We start from the raw sequence: 18,772 nt of genomic DNA, 5'->3' as shown, positions 1-18,772 counted from the left end.
TATGGATACACCCAGCACAGGTCCATTAAAATGTCACTTATTGTTGACTGAAATAATAATGATACATTTTATTTGCACAGCTTAATATATTGGTTTCCATCTAAAAAAAAAACCTCAATGATGTTTACCGCTCTTAAATATAGAACACTTGTTATTGTCAATGAATGTTATGTTGTTGTCTTTTTACACATATCAGATACAGCAGATTGTAAATGTATAGACATCTGTATACAAAGGGGGTCTAGTAGCCAGGGGTTAACTGAAAAAGGCGGGGTTTAAACGCAACTATCCCCTAGGAAGTCATTTTCCTAGTGTGTAGAGACGAAATTTTAAATGGGTTAGAAGGAACTTGATGGATAGAGCTAAACTGGTTTGGTAAAGAAAGCTATGGTATATTCTTTAATACAAACATATCTGAAAGAAAGCGGCGTTGTAGGCAGCAAGAACCGTATGTTACAACGCACGTGGACTCTTATATCAGTTGTAATGTAACCAGTTAGTAAGCTACCATCACAGTCTCGTGCTTGATCGAACGATGTTAAATCTTCGCGATTCTGCTGGCTTGTGATAAATGGTTGGATTGAATAGTGCAACTGGGGACCAACGATGACCTCTCTCGATGAGATATAGCAACATAAGAACTACAACTGGACTGTTGAATTTGCTACTATTTATCCTACTCGTAGCAATATCTTTGGATGCTGCTGCCAGCTAGCTAACTTCATTTTTGCAACTAATGAATAGCTAAACGCCTAAAATGCCACTGCAAATATGTGACTTGGTCGACATGCCGGTAGCTAATCACTTGGTTACTTATATGTACACGGGGGTACAACCATAGCTTTAATATGAATGACCAGGTTTCCATATGATTGGGAAGCAGCTATAGTTAACTAGCTACTCCCACACTGCAATTTGGTCTCGCACTGGCGGCCTCCGAGTTACAGTTACACACACGCAGTCTAGCTGGCTGAATTTCTACTACTTGTCAAGAATAGGAGGCGGTGGCAACTGGGGTGTACATTTGTGCGTTCTTTATAGAGATCACTGCCAGGGTGAAATACTACAGTTCATGTTTCGACAAGAAGTCAGTGTACTATATTTTATTTCCGTCTTGTTCTTACCTTTTCCAAAACGAGAAGAGGAATATGTCTAGATATAACATTTACAGTCTTTTAGACTGGTTGTATGGCGGCGTGGACCCAAAGTTTGAAGGCAACGGGGGCCCAGAATGTGCCGCCTTTCTTGTACCCCAACAACGTATCGGCGAGAGTTTTGTCATGGTTCTGATTTCCATCGTGGAAGTTGTCGTCGCACTGAGGAAAATCAACATTTCTAAAGAACTCAAAGAGATAGCGAAAGATGGTCCAAGCATAAAAGAGGACAGTTTGGGCAAGAACCTGTTGCTGGTTGCTTTGTGTATGACGTTTGGAGTTGAGGTTGGATTCAAATTCGCCAAAAAGACAGTGATATACCTACTGAATCCTTGTCATGTTGTGACCATGTTGCAGGTAAGATTGCTACAGGGCTGGGAATACTAGCAACAACCACTTTTTGCAAACATACATGGTGTTATTCACACAGGATTTAAACGTACTTTTAAAGGGGCAATCTGCTGTTGCATGTATACATTTTGCATTTATACATGAATGATATGTACCCATTTGATTCTTGAAGAATGTAACTTCTAAATGACTCGAGCTAAGTATAACTGTTGTAACCCATCAGAAGCAAAACTTGACCCATGTTTTTCTCCAATGTTTGTAAACAACCACTATAGCTTCCAAACATGGTTAAAACTATAGTTTTGATATCATGGATGGTCAGTCCTTCATCCATAGCGCTGTCTTTAAATTTGAGTGGTTACATTTCTCCAGCCCCATCCCTCAGTTTTTTTTACGGAAACGGGGGCTTGACTATGGTTTCAACTGCTGATTGCCCGTTAAAGTTACTTTTGTCTTTTGGGGACTCGTATCTCAAATTTTAAGTGTGAACTTGAGATGGGCCTACTAATTTCTGTGTAGAGTAGACCTACTCAATGTACACTGAACACAAATATAAGCACAACATGTGAAGTGTTGGTCGCATGTTTTATGAGCTGAATTAAAAAATCCTAGACATTTTAGATACTAACACAACAAGCTTATTTCGGTAAAATGTTGTGCACAAATTTGTTTTCATCCCTGTTAGTGAGTATTTCTCCTTTGCCAAGATAATCCATCCACTTGACGGGTGTGGAATATCAAGATTCTGATTAAATAGCATGATTATTACACAGGTGCATCTTGTGCTGGGGAAATAACAGGCAACTCTAAAATGTGCAATATTGTCACACAACACAATGCCACAGATGTCTCAAGTTTTGAGGGAGCGTGCAATTTGCATGCTGACAGCAGGATTTCCACCAGAGCTGTTGCCAGATAATTGAATGCTCATTACTCTACCATAAGCAACCTCCAACGTCATTTAGAGAATTTGGCAGTACATCCAACTGGCCTCGCAACCACAGACCACATGTATGGCGTTGTCTGGGCGAGCGGCTTGCTGATGTGAGTGCCTCGTTGCGGTTATGGTATGGGTAGTCATAAGGTACAGACAACTAACACAATTACATTTTATCGATGGCAATTTGAATGCACAGAGATACTGTAACAAGATCCTGAGGCCCATTGTTGTACCATTCATCTGCTTCAATCACCTCATGTTTCAGCATGATGATAGATGGTGTCATGTCTCAAGGATCTGTGAACACTTCCTGGAAGCTGAAAATGTCCTAGAGGTGTACGACCGCATGTTCCAGTTTCCGCCAATATCTAGCAAATTTGCACAGCCAATGAAGAGGAGTGGGACAACGATACACCGGCCACAATCAACAGCCTGATCAACTCTCGCATCAGGCAAATTATGCATATACCCATAACCAGATACTGACTGGTTTTCTGATCCACACTAGAGGTCAACCGACTATGATTTTTCAACACCGATACCGATTATTGGAGGACCAAAAAAAAAAGCCTATACCGATTAATCGGCCAATTTTTTTATTTTATTTGTTTATTTATTTGTAATAATGACAATTACAACAATACTGAATGAACACTTATTTTAAATTCATATAATACAGCAATAATATCAATTTAGCCTCAAATAAATAATGAAACATGATCAATTTGGTTTAAATAATGCAAAAAAAAAGTGTTGGCGAAGAACGTAAAAAAGCTAACGTTTAAGTTCCTTGCTCAGAACGTGAGAACATATGAAAGCTGGTGGTTCCTTTTAACATGAGTCTTCAATATTCCCAGGTAAGAAGTTTTAGGTTGTAGTTATTATAGGAATTATAGGACTATTTCTCTCTATACGATTTGTATTTCATATACCTTTGACTATTGGATGTTCTTATAGGCACTTTAATATTACCAGTGTAACAGAATAGCTTCCGTCCCTCTCCTCGCTCGAACCAGGAACACTTCAAAACAGCGTTACCCATGCAGAGCAAGGGGAACAACCACTCCAAGTCTCAGAGCAAGTGACGTTTGAAACGCTATTAGCACACACCCCGCTAACTAGCTAGCCATTTCACATCGGTTACACCAGCCTAATCTCGGGAGTTGATAGGCTTGAAGTCATAAACAGCGCAATGCTTGAAGAATTGCGAAGAGCTGCTGGCAAACGCACGAAAGTACTGTTTGAAAGAATGCTTACGAGCCCGCTGCCTACCATCGCTCAGTCATACTGCTCTACCAAATATCAAATCATAGACTTAATTATAACATAATAACACACAGAAATACAAGCCTTTGGTCATTAATATGGTCGAATCCGGAAATTATCATTTCGAGAAAAAAAAAGTTTCTTCTTACAGTGAAATACGGAACCGTTCCGTATTTTATCTAACAGGTGGCATCCCTAAGTCTAATTATTGCTGTTACATTGCACAACCTTCAATGTTTTGTCATAATTATGTACAATTCTGGCAAATTAATTACTGCCTTTGTTAGGAATAAATGGACTTCACACAGTTCAGAATGAGCCAGGCGACCCAAACTGCTGCATATACCGTGACTGCTTGCACGGAACGCAAGAGAAGTGACAATTTCCCTAGTTAAAATAAATGCATGTTAGCAGGCATTATTAGCTAAATATGCAGGTTCAAAAATATATACTTGTGTATTGATTTTAAAGAAAGGCATTGATGTTTATGGTTAGGTACATTGGTGCAACGACAGTGCTTTTTTTCCTCAAATGCGCTTGTTAAATCATCACCTGTTTCTCCAAAGTAGGCTGTGATTCGATGAGAAATTAACAGGCACCGCATCGATTATATGCAACACAGGACATGCTAGATAACTACACATGGTTGATGATATTACTAGTTTAACTAGTGATTATGTTAAGATTGATTGTTTTTTTTAATAAGATAAGTTTAATGCTAGCTAGCAACTTACCTTGGCTTCTTGCTGCCCTCGCATAAAAGGTGGAGTGCAATGTAAGGCAGGTGGTTAGAGCGTTGGACTAGTAACCGGAAGGTTGCAAAAACTAATCCCCGAGCTGACAAGGTAAAAACCTGTTGTTCTGCCCCTGAGCAAGGCAGTTAACCCACCGTTCCTAGGCCGTCATTGAAAATAAGAATGTGTTCTTAACTGACTTGCCTAGTTAAATAAAAGGTGTAAAAAATAAAAATCGGCAAATCGGTGTCCAATAATACAGATTACCGATTATGAAAACTCGAAATCGGCCCCAATCGGCCATTCTGATTAATCGGTCAGTATACAAAGATTGTCTCTCTCTGTTCCAGCACATTATGCACTAAGCACATTATGCTGGTTCTAATCCTGAATGCTGATTGGTGAAAACCATATTCCAGCCGGTGTCTATTCCACAAATTACCACAGGCATTTTAACATCATAGATTTAGCCGATTTTACTCTTATCTGACTGTGCAATCCACTGTCTCATCAGCCCAGCCAGGCAATTTATAAACTTGATCTCTACTATAAAAAGCATCCAGACATGATCTCATATTTCTTTTACACTAACATTTCGTTTTCAATAGTGGAGATTTGTGTAAGCCTTAGTTGGTCTCTGACATTTGGAACATTGTTTCAATATTCAAATTCGATCTCCAGCTGTCCCATAGTAATGAATGAGTCGGGACCAGACAGGCAGGCAGTGTTTCTCAGTCAGTCGAAATCATGAATGAATCAGCTGGCATCAATTTATGGCTATATACAATGAAATGTCGTTTTAAAAAATGTGAAACGAAATGAGGTGCAACTACTTTCCAGCTTCAGTTTGAAATAATTGTCTTAGCTGTGTTGTTGGCTAGGTCCTCTGATCAAGTGTCCTGACGAATGAGCACATTTTCTATGCTAGGCGAAATCGCGCTTCATTAGCTCATTGTTATGGTTGTATCCAAATAAATGTCACTAGAAAACAGCTTTTGCAAATGCAGCTACTTTGTTTTTTTGCCTTCACTTTTTGATGTGACTAAGTTAGCCGTAGTTGGCTAGCTAGCAAGCACGGGATAAGAACGTTGCCAGCCAGTATGGCAATGGAACATTTAGAACGAACGACTGGTTCGCGTCCATAGATACAGAACAAAAAGACTGAACGACTGGGTTGCGTCTCTGGCAACCGGACCGATAGAATGAACGACCAGCCGGCTTGGGTAGAAACCCTAGATTTGTGTCGGGACTATATCTTGTGGAAGGATGAAATAGTATGACTAAATTTAAGTAACGTTTTTAATGGGAATATGTCAAACATTATTTTAATATGTTAGGAACCGGTTGTACACAAGTGATAATGCCGCAGAAGCCGGCCCGTGCCAATATATCCTCCAAACACCGGCTTCTCGGGCATTATCACTTAAGTAAGCATGTTATCTGCCTCTCTGTAAAACCGTTCTGCATAGGTTTACCATCGTGTCCAATATGTTAACTTTCTACCTTGTAGAGTATAAACACATCTTATTGTGCACTGATTTCAGGAACATCTTTCACGTGGCTATGGAAATACCTATGTTGTTTACAACGGAATCTGCCTTTACTTGCAGTGGCATCCAGAAAGATTGTATCACTTATGAATGCATTAGTGATGGGGGAAATTGAAGTCAAAGTAATGTATTTTAATAGGATGAAACATTCCTTAACCAGTGAAAGCTGCATGCACAATCTGACATGGGAAACCAATTCACTAGCCTCTCCCTGTTCCTTGAGTTATCATGTTGTAGCTTCAATTAAGGGAGTCCTGATGGCGAGGAGGGGACTAGATAGAAACACATGGTGAAGGAGAAGAAATGCTGGCTGGTAGGAGGAATGTATCTTGACTAGCTGCCCACCTAGTACACAATGAGGGGTTTGATGTTCAGTCAGCCTCAGTCTGAACATGAGGTGTGGGCTGTGAGTGTGTCTACTGAGCTGACATTTGGAGAGCACTCAACACAGGGGGTGTTGAGGAGGTAGGGGCTCATCTGTTGTAATGTTGTGCATGAGTATCCCCCTCTTCCCAAAGTGGTGTGCTGCGGTGCACTGTAATTGTCTGATCTTATCCCACTCAATTTAACTAAGAGGATCATGTTGAATCATGTAAAGGGCAATGTCATCAGTTTCAGATCATTGATCAGAAAAAGGGCATGTTATGATTACAATATTGCAGTCATCAAGAAAGTATGTTTTATTTGGCTCTGAAGCCCAAGGCTATCCAACATGTCAACGGAAAGAGTAGTTAGAACCTGTTACTTGGGCTGACACCATTTAGTCCACTGGTTGATTAGTTTGGTTGATAAGCTGTTAATTGACCAAGATTTCTTTAGTTGAGCAGCAGCAAAAAATATTTAAAAAATCATGGTGTACAAGACACCTGTCTGATTCGTGCCTGTGAGTGGACTGATCCATTGTGGAGGCTGTTGGGATGACACAGTCCATCAGTCTAAGACGTGCTACTGAAATTGTATATGGGTATTATATTTGGTTAGAATGACATTTTATAGCATCCTCTTTCTCCCGCATTTGGATAATGGTCTATGTCCGCGGTTCTGAAACGCATACGTGCTTGTTGAATTGGTGCCTTTTCCTAGACCATGTTGCTATGTGCATAATAGCCAAGTTAACCAGCATATTGGTGTTGAGAACAGTGCAGCGGGGGAAGCAGCAGAGTTTGGGAACGAGAAAACAGTCCTTGCCTTAATTGTCTAAGAAAAGTGAGGAGAGGAAACCTCAACTAAACTAGGACTGTAATCAATAGCTTAACTGTTGAATGTGCCTGGCTTTAGAAATGATCCATATACAGTAAATCAAATCAAATTTTATTTGTCACATACACATGGTTAGCAGATGTTAATGCGAGTGTAGTGAAATGCTTGTGCTTCTAGTTCCGACAATGCAGGAATAACCAACAAGTAATCTAGCTAACAATTCCTAAACTACTGTCTTACACTGTGTATAAGGGGATAAAGAATATGTACATAAGGATATATGAATGAGTGATGGTACAGAGCAGCATAGGCAAGATACAGTAGATGGTATCGAGTACAGTATATATATATATATATGAGATGAGTATGTAAACAAAGTGGCATAGTTAAAGTGGCTAGTGATACATGTATTACATAAGGATGCAGTCGATGATATAGAGTACAGTATATACGTATGCATATGAGATGAATAATGTAGGGTAAGTAACATTATATAAGGTAGCATTGTTTAAAGTGGCTAGTGATATATTTACATCATTTCCCATCAATTCCAATTATTAAAGTGGCTGGAGTTGAGTCAGTGTCAGTGTGTTGGCAGCAGCCACTCAATGTTAGTGGTGGCTGTTTAACAGTCTGATGGCCTTGAGATAGAAGCTGTTTTTCAGTCTCTCGGTCCCAGCTTTGATGCACCTGTACTGACCTCGCCTTCTGGATGATAGCGGGGTGAACAGGCAGTGGCTCGGGTGGTTGATGTCCTTGATGATCTTTATGGCCTTCCTGTAACATCGGGTGGTGTAGGTGTCCTGGAGGGCAGGTAGTTTGCCCCCGGTGATGCGTTGTGCAGACCTCACTACCCTCTGGAGAGCCTTACGGTTGAGGGCGCAGCAGTTGCCGTACCAGGCGGTGATATAGCCCGCCAGGATGCTCTCGATTGTGCATCTGTAGAAGTTTGTGAGTGCTTTTGGTGACAAGCCGAATTTCTTCAGCCTCCTGAGGTTGAAGAGGCGCTGCTGCGCCTTCTTCACGATGCTGTATGTGTGAGTGGACCAATTCAGTTTGTCTGTGATGTGTATGCTGAGGAACTTAACTTGCTACTCTCTCCACTACTGTTCCATCGATGTGGATAGGGGGGTGTTCCCTCTGCTGTTTCCTGAAGTCCACAATCATCTCCTTAGTTTTGTTGACGTTGAGTGTGAGGTTATTTTCCTGACACCACACTCCGAGGGCCCTCACCTCCTCCCTGTAGGCCGTCTCGTCGTTGTTGGTAATCAAGCCTACCACTGTTGTGTCGTCTGCAAACTTGATGATTGAGTTGGAGGCGTGCGTAGCCACGCAGTCGTGGGTGAACATTGAGTACAGGAGAAGGCTCAGAACGCACCCTTGTGGGGCCCCAGTGTTGAGGATCAGCGGGGAGGAGATGTTGTTACCTACCCTCACCACCTGGGGGCGGCCCGTCAGGAAGTCCAGTACCCAGTTGCACAGGGCGGGGTCGAGACCCAGGGTCTCGAGCTTAATGACGAGCTTGGAGGGTACTATGGTGTTGAATGCCGAGCTGTAGTCGATGAACAGCATTCTCACATAGGTATTCCTCTTGTCCAGATGGGTTAGGGCAGTGTGCAGTGTGGTTGAGATTGCATCGTCTGTGGACCTATTTGAGCGTTAAGCAAATTGGAGTGGGTCTAGGGTGTCAGGTAGGGTGGAGGTGATATGGTCCTTGACTAGTCTCTCAAAGCACTTCATGATGACGGAAGTGAGTGCTACGGGGCGGTAGTCGTTTAGCTCAGTTACCTTAGCTTTCTTGGGAACAGGAACAATGGTGGCCCTCTTGAAGCATGTGGGAACAGCAGACTGGTATAGGGATTGATTGAATATGTCCGTAAACACACCAGCCAGCTGGTCTGCGCATGCTCTGAGGGCGCGGCTGGGGATGCCGTCTGGGCCTGCAGCCTTGCGAGGGTTAACACGTTTAAATGTTTTACTCACCTCGGCTGCAGTGAAGGAGAGACCGCATGTTTCCGTTGCAGGCCGTGTCAGTGGCACTGTATTGTCCTCAAAGCGGGCAAAAAAGTTATTTAGTCTGCCTGGGAGCAAGACATCCTGGTCCGTGACTGGGCTGGATTTCTTCCTGTAGTCCGTGATTGATTGTAGACGCTGCCACATGCCTCTTGTGTCTGAGCCGTTGAATTGAGATTCTACTTTGTCTCTGTACTGACGCTTAGCTTGTTTGATAGCCTTACGGAGGGAATAGCTGCACTGTTTGTATTCAGTCATGTTACCAGACACCTTGCCCTGATTGAAAGCAGTGGTTCGCGCTTTCAGTTTCACGCGAATGCTGCCATCAATCCACGGTTTCTGGTTAGGGAATGTTTTAATCGTTGCTATGGGAACGACATCTTCAACGCACGTTCTAATGAACTCGCACACCGAATCAGCGTATTCGTCAATGTTGTTATCTGACGCAATACGAAACATGTCCCAGTCCACGTGATGGAAGCAGTCTTGGAGTGTGGAGTCAGCTTGGTCGGACCAGCGTTGGACAGACCTCAGCGTGGGAGCTTCATTTTTTAGCTTTTGACTGTAGGCAGGTATCAGCAAAATGGAGTCGTGGTCAGCTTTTCCGAAAGGGGGGCGGGGCAGGGCCTTATATGCGTCACGGAAGTTAGAGTAACAGTGATCCAAGGTTTTTCCGCCCCTGGTTGCGCAATCGATATGCTGATAAAATTTAGGGAGTCTTGTTTTCAGATTAGCCTTGTTAAAATCTCCAGCAACAATGAATGCAGCCTCCAGATAAATGGTTTCCAGTTTGCAAAGAGTTAAATAAAGTTCGTTCAGAGCCATCGATGTGTCTGCTTGGGGGGGGATATATACGGCTGTGATTATAATCGAAGAGAATTCTCTTGGTAGATAATGCGGTCTACATTTGATTGTGAGGAATTCTAAATCAGGTGAACAGAAGGATTTGAGTTCCTGTATGTTTCTTTCATCGCACCATGCCTCGTTAGCCATAAGGCATACAACCCCACCCCTCTTCTTACCAGAAAGGTGTTTGTTTCTGTCGGCGCAATGCGTGGAGAAACCCGTTGGCTGCACCGCTTCGGATAGCGTCTCTCCAGTGAGCCATGTTTCCGTGAATCACAGAACGTTACAGTCTCTGATGTCCCTCTGGAATGCTACCCTTGCTCGGATTTCATCAACCTTGTTGTCAAGAGACTGGACTTTGGCAAGAAGAATGCTAAGAAGTGGTGCACGATGTGCCCGTCTCCGTAGTCTGACCAGAAGACCGCCTCGTTTCCCTCTTTTTCGGAGTCGTTTTTTTGGGTCGCTGCATGCGATCCATTCCGTTGTCCTGTTTTGTAAGGCAGAACACAGGATCCGCGTCGCGAAGAACATATTCTTGGTCGTACTGATGGTGAGTTGACGCTGATCTTACTTCTCGACTGTATGTAATGAAACCTAAGATGACCTGGGGTACTAATGTAAGAAATAACACGTAAAAAAACAAAACTGCATAGTTTCCTAGGAACGCGAAGCGAGGCGGCAATCTCTGTCGGCGCCGGAAGTATCAGTATCAGTCAAGTTTGGACACACTTACTCATTCCAGGGTTTTTCTTTATTTTTACTATTTTCTACAATAAAGAATAATATTGAAGACATCAAAAGTATGAAATAACAACATATGGAATCATGTAGTAACCAAAAAAGTGTTAAACAAATCAAAATACATTTTAGATTTTTCAAAGTAGCCACCTTTTTCTTTGACAGCTTTGCACACTCTTGGCATTCCCTCAAATAGCTTCATGAGGTAGTCACCTGGAATGCATTTCAATTAATTAACAGGTGTGCCTTAAGTTCATTTGTGGAATTTCTTTCCTCTCTAATGTGTCATCGCTTGATCGTTTATGCATCTGTACTTGACTAAACTTTCAAAGTTTTGTACAATTTTAAGAATTATGGAGGCCACTGTGTTCTTGGGGACCTTAAAAGCTGCATAATTTCTTTGTACCCTTCCCCAGATCTGTGCCATGACACAATCATGTCTCGGAGCTCTACGGACAATTCCTTCGACCTCATTGCTTGGTTTATGGTCTGACATGCGCTGATCTGATCTGTACTTCTCCATAACTTTGTCCCTGACCTGTTTGGAGAGCTCCCTGGTCTTCATAGTGCCGCTTGCTTGGTGGTGCCCCTTGCTTAGTGGTGTTGCAGACTCTGGGGCCTTTCAGAATAGGTGTGTGTGTGTATACAGTGGGGCAAAAAAAGTATTTACTCAGCCACCAATTGTGCAAGTTCTCCCACTTGAAAAGATGAGAGGCCTGTAATTTTCATCATAGGTACACTTCAACTATGACAGACAAAATGAGAAAAAGTCCAGAAAATCACATTGTAGGATTTGTTATGAAGTTATTTGCAAAATATGGTGGAAAATAAGTGGGGGTGAATACTTTTGCAAGGCACTGTACCTCCAGTGATACATTTTTTTAAATAAGCATTTACATCAAGCAAAGTGAGTGCAGTCTAATCTTTTAAATTTGTACAATTCTGCTTGTATCAATGACCAACAGGCATATCTATGCAATCAGTCACTCTGATGACTGTATATGAAGCACCTTTTCACAGGCTGCCAGCTGTTTGACTGTTTATCTGACTTGTTTGCACTAGACCAATATTTGTCTGGTAAATAAGGAGGAGTCATAGTTCTGCCCGCCTCCTAGAGACTAACTGGGAGATGCCTTTCACTGCCAATTCCACTTACCGTTTACTATTCTGGAAACTCTTTGTATCCTGGTCAATGTTAACCAGAGGTTTAGAGTTACTGGTCTGCGCTGTGGCCCCTCATTAGCATATGTCTCGTGTCTGGTCAGTCTGTGGACAAAGATAAGCTGCTGTGACTTATTGTGGAGTAAGTTGGAGGTTTTGCGTGGAAAGGAACAGTGGATTCTTTTGCTGTGGGTCCCAACAGGTTTTATTTTGGGACCCAAATTTCACCAGGTTGTCAGTTTCGAGCAAATATTCGCATCCTGATTTATTTTTATGCCAAAAATGCAAACTGGAAAACTATTTTTAATTCTATATTGATAGTAAATGTAGCAATTATTTGACAAGGGAACAACATTCCCACCTTTTTCATTGTCAATAATTTAAATATTGTCCATATTCTTGATGAAGAATGTTAATAAGCTCACTGGTTTGAGATCACAAAATCAACCAAATCCGCTAAAAAGCTCTGCTAACAGCTCTATATTAAAAATACAGTGATTGAAGAAAAATTGTTCAGATTTAAATCCAATTTTTTTTAGGTTCTTTATAATTTCTACACTTCCTGGTTTTAGTTGTTTAAGTTCAGTCAGGAGTGTTCCCCCCCCCCCCTCGGCTATTATTTTCATTTTTTTCCTCCAACACCCACAACCTATTCAAAATCTCCTGCGGGGTCGAGACCCACGAGTTGAGAATCTCTGCTATATAATATGCAACAACGACAACTAGGCTTGGCCGGTATACCGGAGTATTTCGGTAAAAGCCACAATACCGTTGAAACTATTTATTTTAAGTTTAATATATTTGAATTCGGGATGCACAATATATCGGTGAACATATCGGAATCGGCCGACATTAGCTAAAAATGACAACATCGGTATCGGCCCGGTGTCTAGTTTAACACTGATGTGCAAAACCGATGTCAAAGCTGACGTGCATACCTTTTATAACATAGGTACATGACATAATGACACCACGTAAAATGTTGCACTACACATGCAACACAGCATTCCTAACCAAGCCCACAATGTCTGCTGCCTGGATCGAGCAGTCAACAAGTCGAGCAGTCATTTGAAAGAGTTTCAGTGAGACAACTCAAAGGCAAAATCCATTCACGCCAAGATGATGGTATTCATTGACCTTGGCTATCAACTGTTCTCTGTCGTGGGTGATGTTGGCTTTCGCTGACTGGTCGAGCAGCGGTACACATTTTGCTCTACCAGAGTTACACAGTAATAGCTATTAGCTAATAAAGCATTATTTGTTTGACCGCAACTTCTGGGGTAGCTAGCTTTAGCTTGGTACCGAGATAGCACCAATACAACCAGCCTGAAAATAATGGCCAGTAGGAACTGCAGTCATTTTCATTGTTCTTACACACAAGGATTCCTAAATCATTGTGAAGTATTGTTGTTTTCCTATTGAAATTGAACTTCAGTTCATGAAAATAAATGGCTAGCCAGCTACTTAACCCTGTTGCCCAAAGCTAGCGTTATAAGCAGCCAGCTAGCTTCATCTAGCCAGTGAGGCTCGACCGGACCGGGTTGTGTTGTGAAGCTAGCCACAATAAAGATTAGGCACAACAGTGGAGTTTGTGGTTTGCCCTCAAAATAAAAGGACCTCTTTGAAAGTGACGCAGAAGGTTACAATTGGTGGAATCATGCAATATTTAGACTAGATAATGTTTAAAAAAGGTTGGAATGTGAAGCAATGAAATGGGGTATCAGTCTACTCTGTGACACCCACAGAACAACTGTGAAGACTTTACACAAATATTAAAGTTTTAGCTTGGATGTGATACAGCCTGGATTCGAATCAGGGACTGTAGTGATTCCTCTTCACTGAGATGCAGTGATGTTAAAGCTTGTAGGAACACTAGTTAACTGCCACTCGTGAGCCATGCAGACTTGCAGAGGGGGGAGTGCCAGAGAGGCCTATGGGGTCGGGAAATGTGTGGAATTTCTTCCCTTTCTTTTTACTATTTTCTAATAGAGAAGAGGTCAAAACCATGAAATGAGACACATGGTATCATGTGGTAACCAAAAAAGTATGAAACAAATCAACATATATTTGAGATTCTTCAAAGTAGCTACCCTCTGCCTTGATGACAGCTGCACAGTCTTGGCATCTTTCAACCAGCTTCATGAGGTAGTGACCTAGAATGCATATCAATTAATAGGTGTGCCTTCTTTATAAGTTAATTTGTGGAATTTCTTTCCTCAATGCGTTTGAGCCAATCAGTTGTGTTGTGACAAGGTAGGGGTGGTATACAGAAGATGGCCCTATTTGATAAAAGCCCAAATCCATATTATGGCAATAACAGCGCGAAACCATCAAGCGCTATGATGAAACTGGCTCTCATGAGGACTGTCACAGGAAAGGAAGACCCAGAGTTACCTTTGCTGCAGAGGATAATTACATTAGAGTTACCAGCCTCAGAAATTGCAGCCCAATTGAATGCTTCAGAGTTCAAGTAACACACATCTCAACATCAACTGTTCAGAGGAGACTGCGTGAGTCAGGCCTTCATGGTCAAATTGCTGCAAAGAAACCACTACTAAAGGACACCAGTAAGAAGAAGAGACTTGCTTGGGCCAAGAAACGCAAGCAATGAAGACGAGACTGGTGGAATTCTGTCCTTTTGGTCTGATGAGTCCAAATTTGAGATTTTTGGTTCTGACTGCCGTGTCTTTGAAACGCAGAGTATGTGAACAGATGATCTCTGCATGTGTGGTTCCTACCGTGAAGCGTGGGGGTGCTTTGCTGTTGACACTGTCAATGATTTATTTAGAATCCAAGGCACACTTAACCAGCATGGCTACCGCAGCGATATGCCACGCCATCTGGTTTGCGCTATTATTTGTTTTTCAACAGGACAATGACCCAACACACCTCCAGGCTGTGTAAGGGCTATTTGACCAAGAAGGAGAGTGGATTGCTGCATCTGATGACTTGGCCTCCACAATCCCCCAACCTCAACCCAATTGAGATGGTTTGGGATGATGATTTTTTTTTTTTTTTTTACCTTTTATGTAACTAGGCAAGTCAGTTAAGAACAAATTCTTATTTACAATGACAGAACGACAGATTTTTATTTTGTCAGCTCTGGGATTCGATCTAGCAACCTTTCGGTTACTGGCCCAACTCTATAACCACTAGGCTACCTGCCTCCCCGAGTTGGACCTGCAGAGTGAAGGACAAGCAGCCAAAAAGTGCTCAGCATATGTGGGAACTCCTTCACGACAGTTGGTGAAGCTGGTTGAAAGAATGCCATGAGTGTGCAAAGCTGTCATCAAGGCAGCTGCTTTGAAAAATGGTGGCTGCTTTGAAGAATGTAAAATATATTTAGATTTGTTTAACACTTTTTGGTTACTACATGATTCCATATGGGTTATTTTATAGTCTTGATGTCTTCACTATTCTACAATATAGAAAATAGTAAAATAAAGAAAAACCCTCGAATAAGTAGGTGTGTCCAGACTTTTGACTGGTACTGTATGTCTATATTTCTTTTGGCTATTGCTCGACTAATCTCGGTCGACCAACAGCTTATCGATCAGTCTACTAAATGGGGTCAGCCCTACAAGGCTGTGGGTAATATCAAACAGGGATACCTTGGTCAGTTGATCACTTCTCTTTCCATGACAGACTAAGCAGGTGAACTCTATCCCTTATTGATGTCATTTGTTAAATATACCTCAGTCAGTGTAGATGATAGGGAGGAGACTGGTTAAAGTATGATTTTTAAGCTGAGACAATTAAAACATGGATTGACAACAAATGTAAGTGCCTTTGAATGGGGTATGGTGGTAGGTGCCAGGCACACCGGTTTGTGTCAAGAACTGCAACACTGCTGGGTTTCCTATGTGTATCAAGAATGGTCCACCAACCAAAGGACGTCCAGTCAACATGGGCCAGCGTCCCTTTGGAACGCTTTCGACATCTTGTGGAGTCCATGCCCCGTCAAATTGAGGCTGTTCTGCGGGGGGCTTCCCATTGTTACTCACCACTGTGTCATCTCGCTGGAACAAAAGCACAGCATGCACACATAACGAATGCTTTGCCCTGTCATTATCTCATTAGATAGAACTCAAGATGTTGTCCCTGGAAGGAGGTCTCCAGAGGTGTATGTCTCAGGATGTTCGATTGAATGGGAACAACCATTCTCTGGAGATCAATTATCCTGAGAACGAATGCTTCTTTAATTGGTCTTTGGGGGGGGGGGTCCACCTATGGTTTCCATAAGGGTCTACTGCACTGAACAACAACTAAGTAGATGACAACATGGCTCAGCATGCCATAGCCCAGTCAAGCTAAGGGTAGAATGCTATAGTGCTCTAGTACAAGGAAACCTGTTCCTGGGGCCCACACTCAGTGGAAATGTAGTTTTTTTCCCACCCCAGCACTACACAGCGGATTCAAATAACTAACTCATCAAACTTTGATTATTTGAATCCACTTAAAAGTGCTAGGTCTAAAAACTAAGCTCCCTGCCTGCCCACCTTGGTCCTGGGAAACACTGCTCTAGTATCACAGCCCCACCCAGCAGGGTATAGCATGGGGCCTTCTCTTGGTGCTGCATATTCAATTAGGCTACCTGCGTCAACATGCAAATAAGCACGCACCAGTCTTTACATGTATTGGCCAAAAACTCTTTGTTGTCAGATACCATACCAGTGAGTAAACCTGCAAATTTGTATGGCAAAACCCTAATTTACATCCAAGACATGCTTGTTCCTGTTTTGTGTTAAGGCATTTACAAAACCCATGCAGAGTCTCTGGGCAGAGAGGTGGGTAGGCAGGCAGCTCTGTGACTGGAGAAGGATGAGTGTGTAAAGCGGCCTATTCTTCTTGAGGGGAAGAGCAGTGAGCAGCATGAGAACAGGGTTCTGGCCTTGACAGACCAAGATATTCAGAATGTCACATCTGGCTGAGAAAATGTCCACCAAAACAGAACACTACTAGCAGTCTAGCACAATACTCACAGATACGAAGGCATGCTCGCACAAGTGCAATGAACAAATATTTGCAAACTGGTAATTTTACAGTTTAGTCATGTTGCAGACGCTCTTATCCAGAGGGACTTACAGTTAGTGCAGTCATCTGACTCTGGGGAAGTAGATAAAGGGCCTCATTTGCCAAAATCCCAAAGATTCCCTTTAAGATAGCTAGGTAGGACAGCAACATCTCAGTCATAGTAAGTACGTTTCCTCAAAGTAGCTATCAGCAAAGTCAGCGCTAGTAGGGTGGGAAGAGTCAAATGCGAGTTAGTTTACTGGTTCCACCATTGAGGTGCCAGGACAGAGAAGAGCTTGGACTGGGCTGAGCGGGAGCTGCCCTCCCATAGGGGTGGGAGGGCCAAGACACTAGAGGTGCCAGAACGGAGTAGTCCGGTTGTAGGATTTGAGCATAGCCTGAAGATGGGGAGGGGCAGTTCCTCTTGCTGCTCCGTAGGCAAGTACCATGGTCTTGTAGTGGATGTGAGTGATGATTTGACTGGGAGCCAGTGGAGTATGTGGAGGAGCGGTGTGACATGGGAAAACTTGAAGGTTGAACACCAGGCGGGCTGTGGCATTCTGGATAAGTTGCAGGGGTTTGATGGTAATAAAATATTCATACTAATTTCCTTTCGGCTCCATCATTCAGAGCATCTGCCATTTTAAAATGTCATCTGCTTTAGGTTAGTAGCTTATGCAGCAAATGACAGTTGAGAAGGTTGTAAGTGTTCACTTTATCCATTGTTCGGTACGTTTACATGCACACAATAATACGATTATTGTGAATACTCAGATTTAATATAATAGTTTAAAAAGTGTACCTGCTTTGCAAGAAGAAAGATTTCCCTCAATCCTGTTTACATGGACACATCTGAAATCAGACTACCTGATGGGACTTTGATAAATGTAGAAAATTGGCAATCAAAATAAACATTATCACAGCGACCATGTTCTTTTTGGAGACGTTTGTATGTGAGTGCATACTTTCAGTTTTTCCGAACTCACTTCCCTCCCGCAAAAGTGGGTGGCTTGAGCTGCTTGTGCAGATCACACTGCTGGAACTGATGTGTAGTCATCTTTTAACAACTTCCCTGTCTAATTGACAAATGATTAGATAAGAGTATAGTCCCACGAAATGTTGCATGTCAGCAATCAAGTTTAAGATGTATAACTTCAAAAATACAGAAATACAGCCAGTATGAGGCATTTTGCATTATATAATCCTGCTTTTGAAATCATATGACATTTTGGGACTATATCAGCAATGGACCTTGAAGGAATTTAGATTACGCAGAAATCTAGGTGTTTAAACCCCCTAATGTCAGCACCCCCGCTGAAATAGAATTAGTAAAAAAAAACTGTCCCCATAAAAATCAGTCAGTTTAAGCTGGAGATGTTTTTTGTTTGCATTGGATACGTCTCAATCCATCACATTGTCACACTTCTGCAGCTGTGGGCCATGAGACGTCCCTTTCAGAAAATCATATGTAGTGTCCGAACGGTTTGGCCTACAAACTATTGTGATTGCTCTACGACCCCCACAAGCGTCTTGGGACTGAAGACGGTTCCGCCGATCTGCCAACTTCTGTCTGTAGCGTCCAAACAGTTTGGGCTGCACACTAATATGACCCGATCTGTGCAAAGGGGAAACTCTCACAAACATGTTTTGCTCTAGGACGACCACAGGCCTCACAAGACTCGTTCTGAAGGTCCTCCAGTACCAGTTGAAAAAGTTAATGGAAGTACATATGGAGACTGTTTAGTGCCAAAAATAAGGAGTTAAATAAACCGAACAAAAATATAAATGCAACATGTAAAGTGTTGC

The 18,772-nt window shown here is 42.3% G+C and overlaps 1 protein-coding gene across 5 annotated transcripts in view; it reads left to right on the top strand.

The window, feature by feature from the left end:
• Window positions 1–342: 342 nt before the first annotated feature.
• LOC135544325 (transmembrane protein 164-like) overlaps window positions 343–18,772 on the top strand; it is a 40,805-nt gene continuing 22,375 nt past the window's right edge. For 2 of the 5 annotated variants that reach the window (XM_064971844.1, XM_064971845.1), the window contains exon 1: window positions 397–1,511. In XM_064971844.1, the coding sequence (XP_064827916.1) occupies window positions 1,149–1,511 (363 nt within the window). In that variant the 5' untranslated portion in view covers window positions 397–1,148. The other 3 variants (XM_064971848.1, XM_064971846.1, XM_064971847.1) reach the window with 3 other exon arrangements.

Source organism: Oncorhynchus masou, chromosome 8, assembly GCF_036934945.1.
Source record: "Oncorhynchus masou masou isolate Uvic2021 chromosome 8, UVic_Omas_1.1, whole genome shotgun sequence".
NCBI classification, from domain to species: domain Eukaryota; kingdom Metazoa; phylum Chordata; class Actinopteri; order Salmoniformes; family Salmonidae; genus Oncorhynchus; species Oncorhynchus masou.
This window is presented reverse-complemented; position numbering and strand designations above follow the sequence as displayed.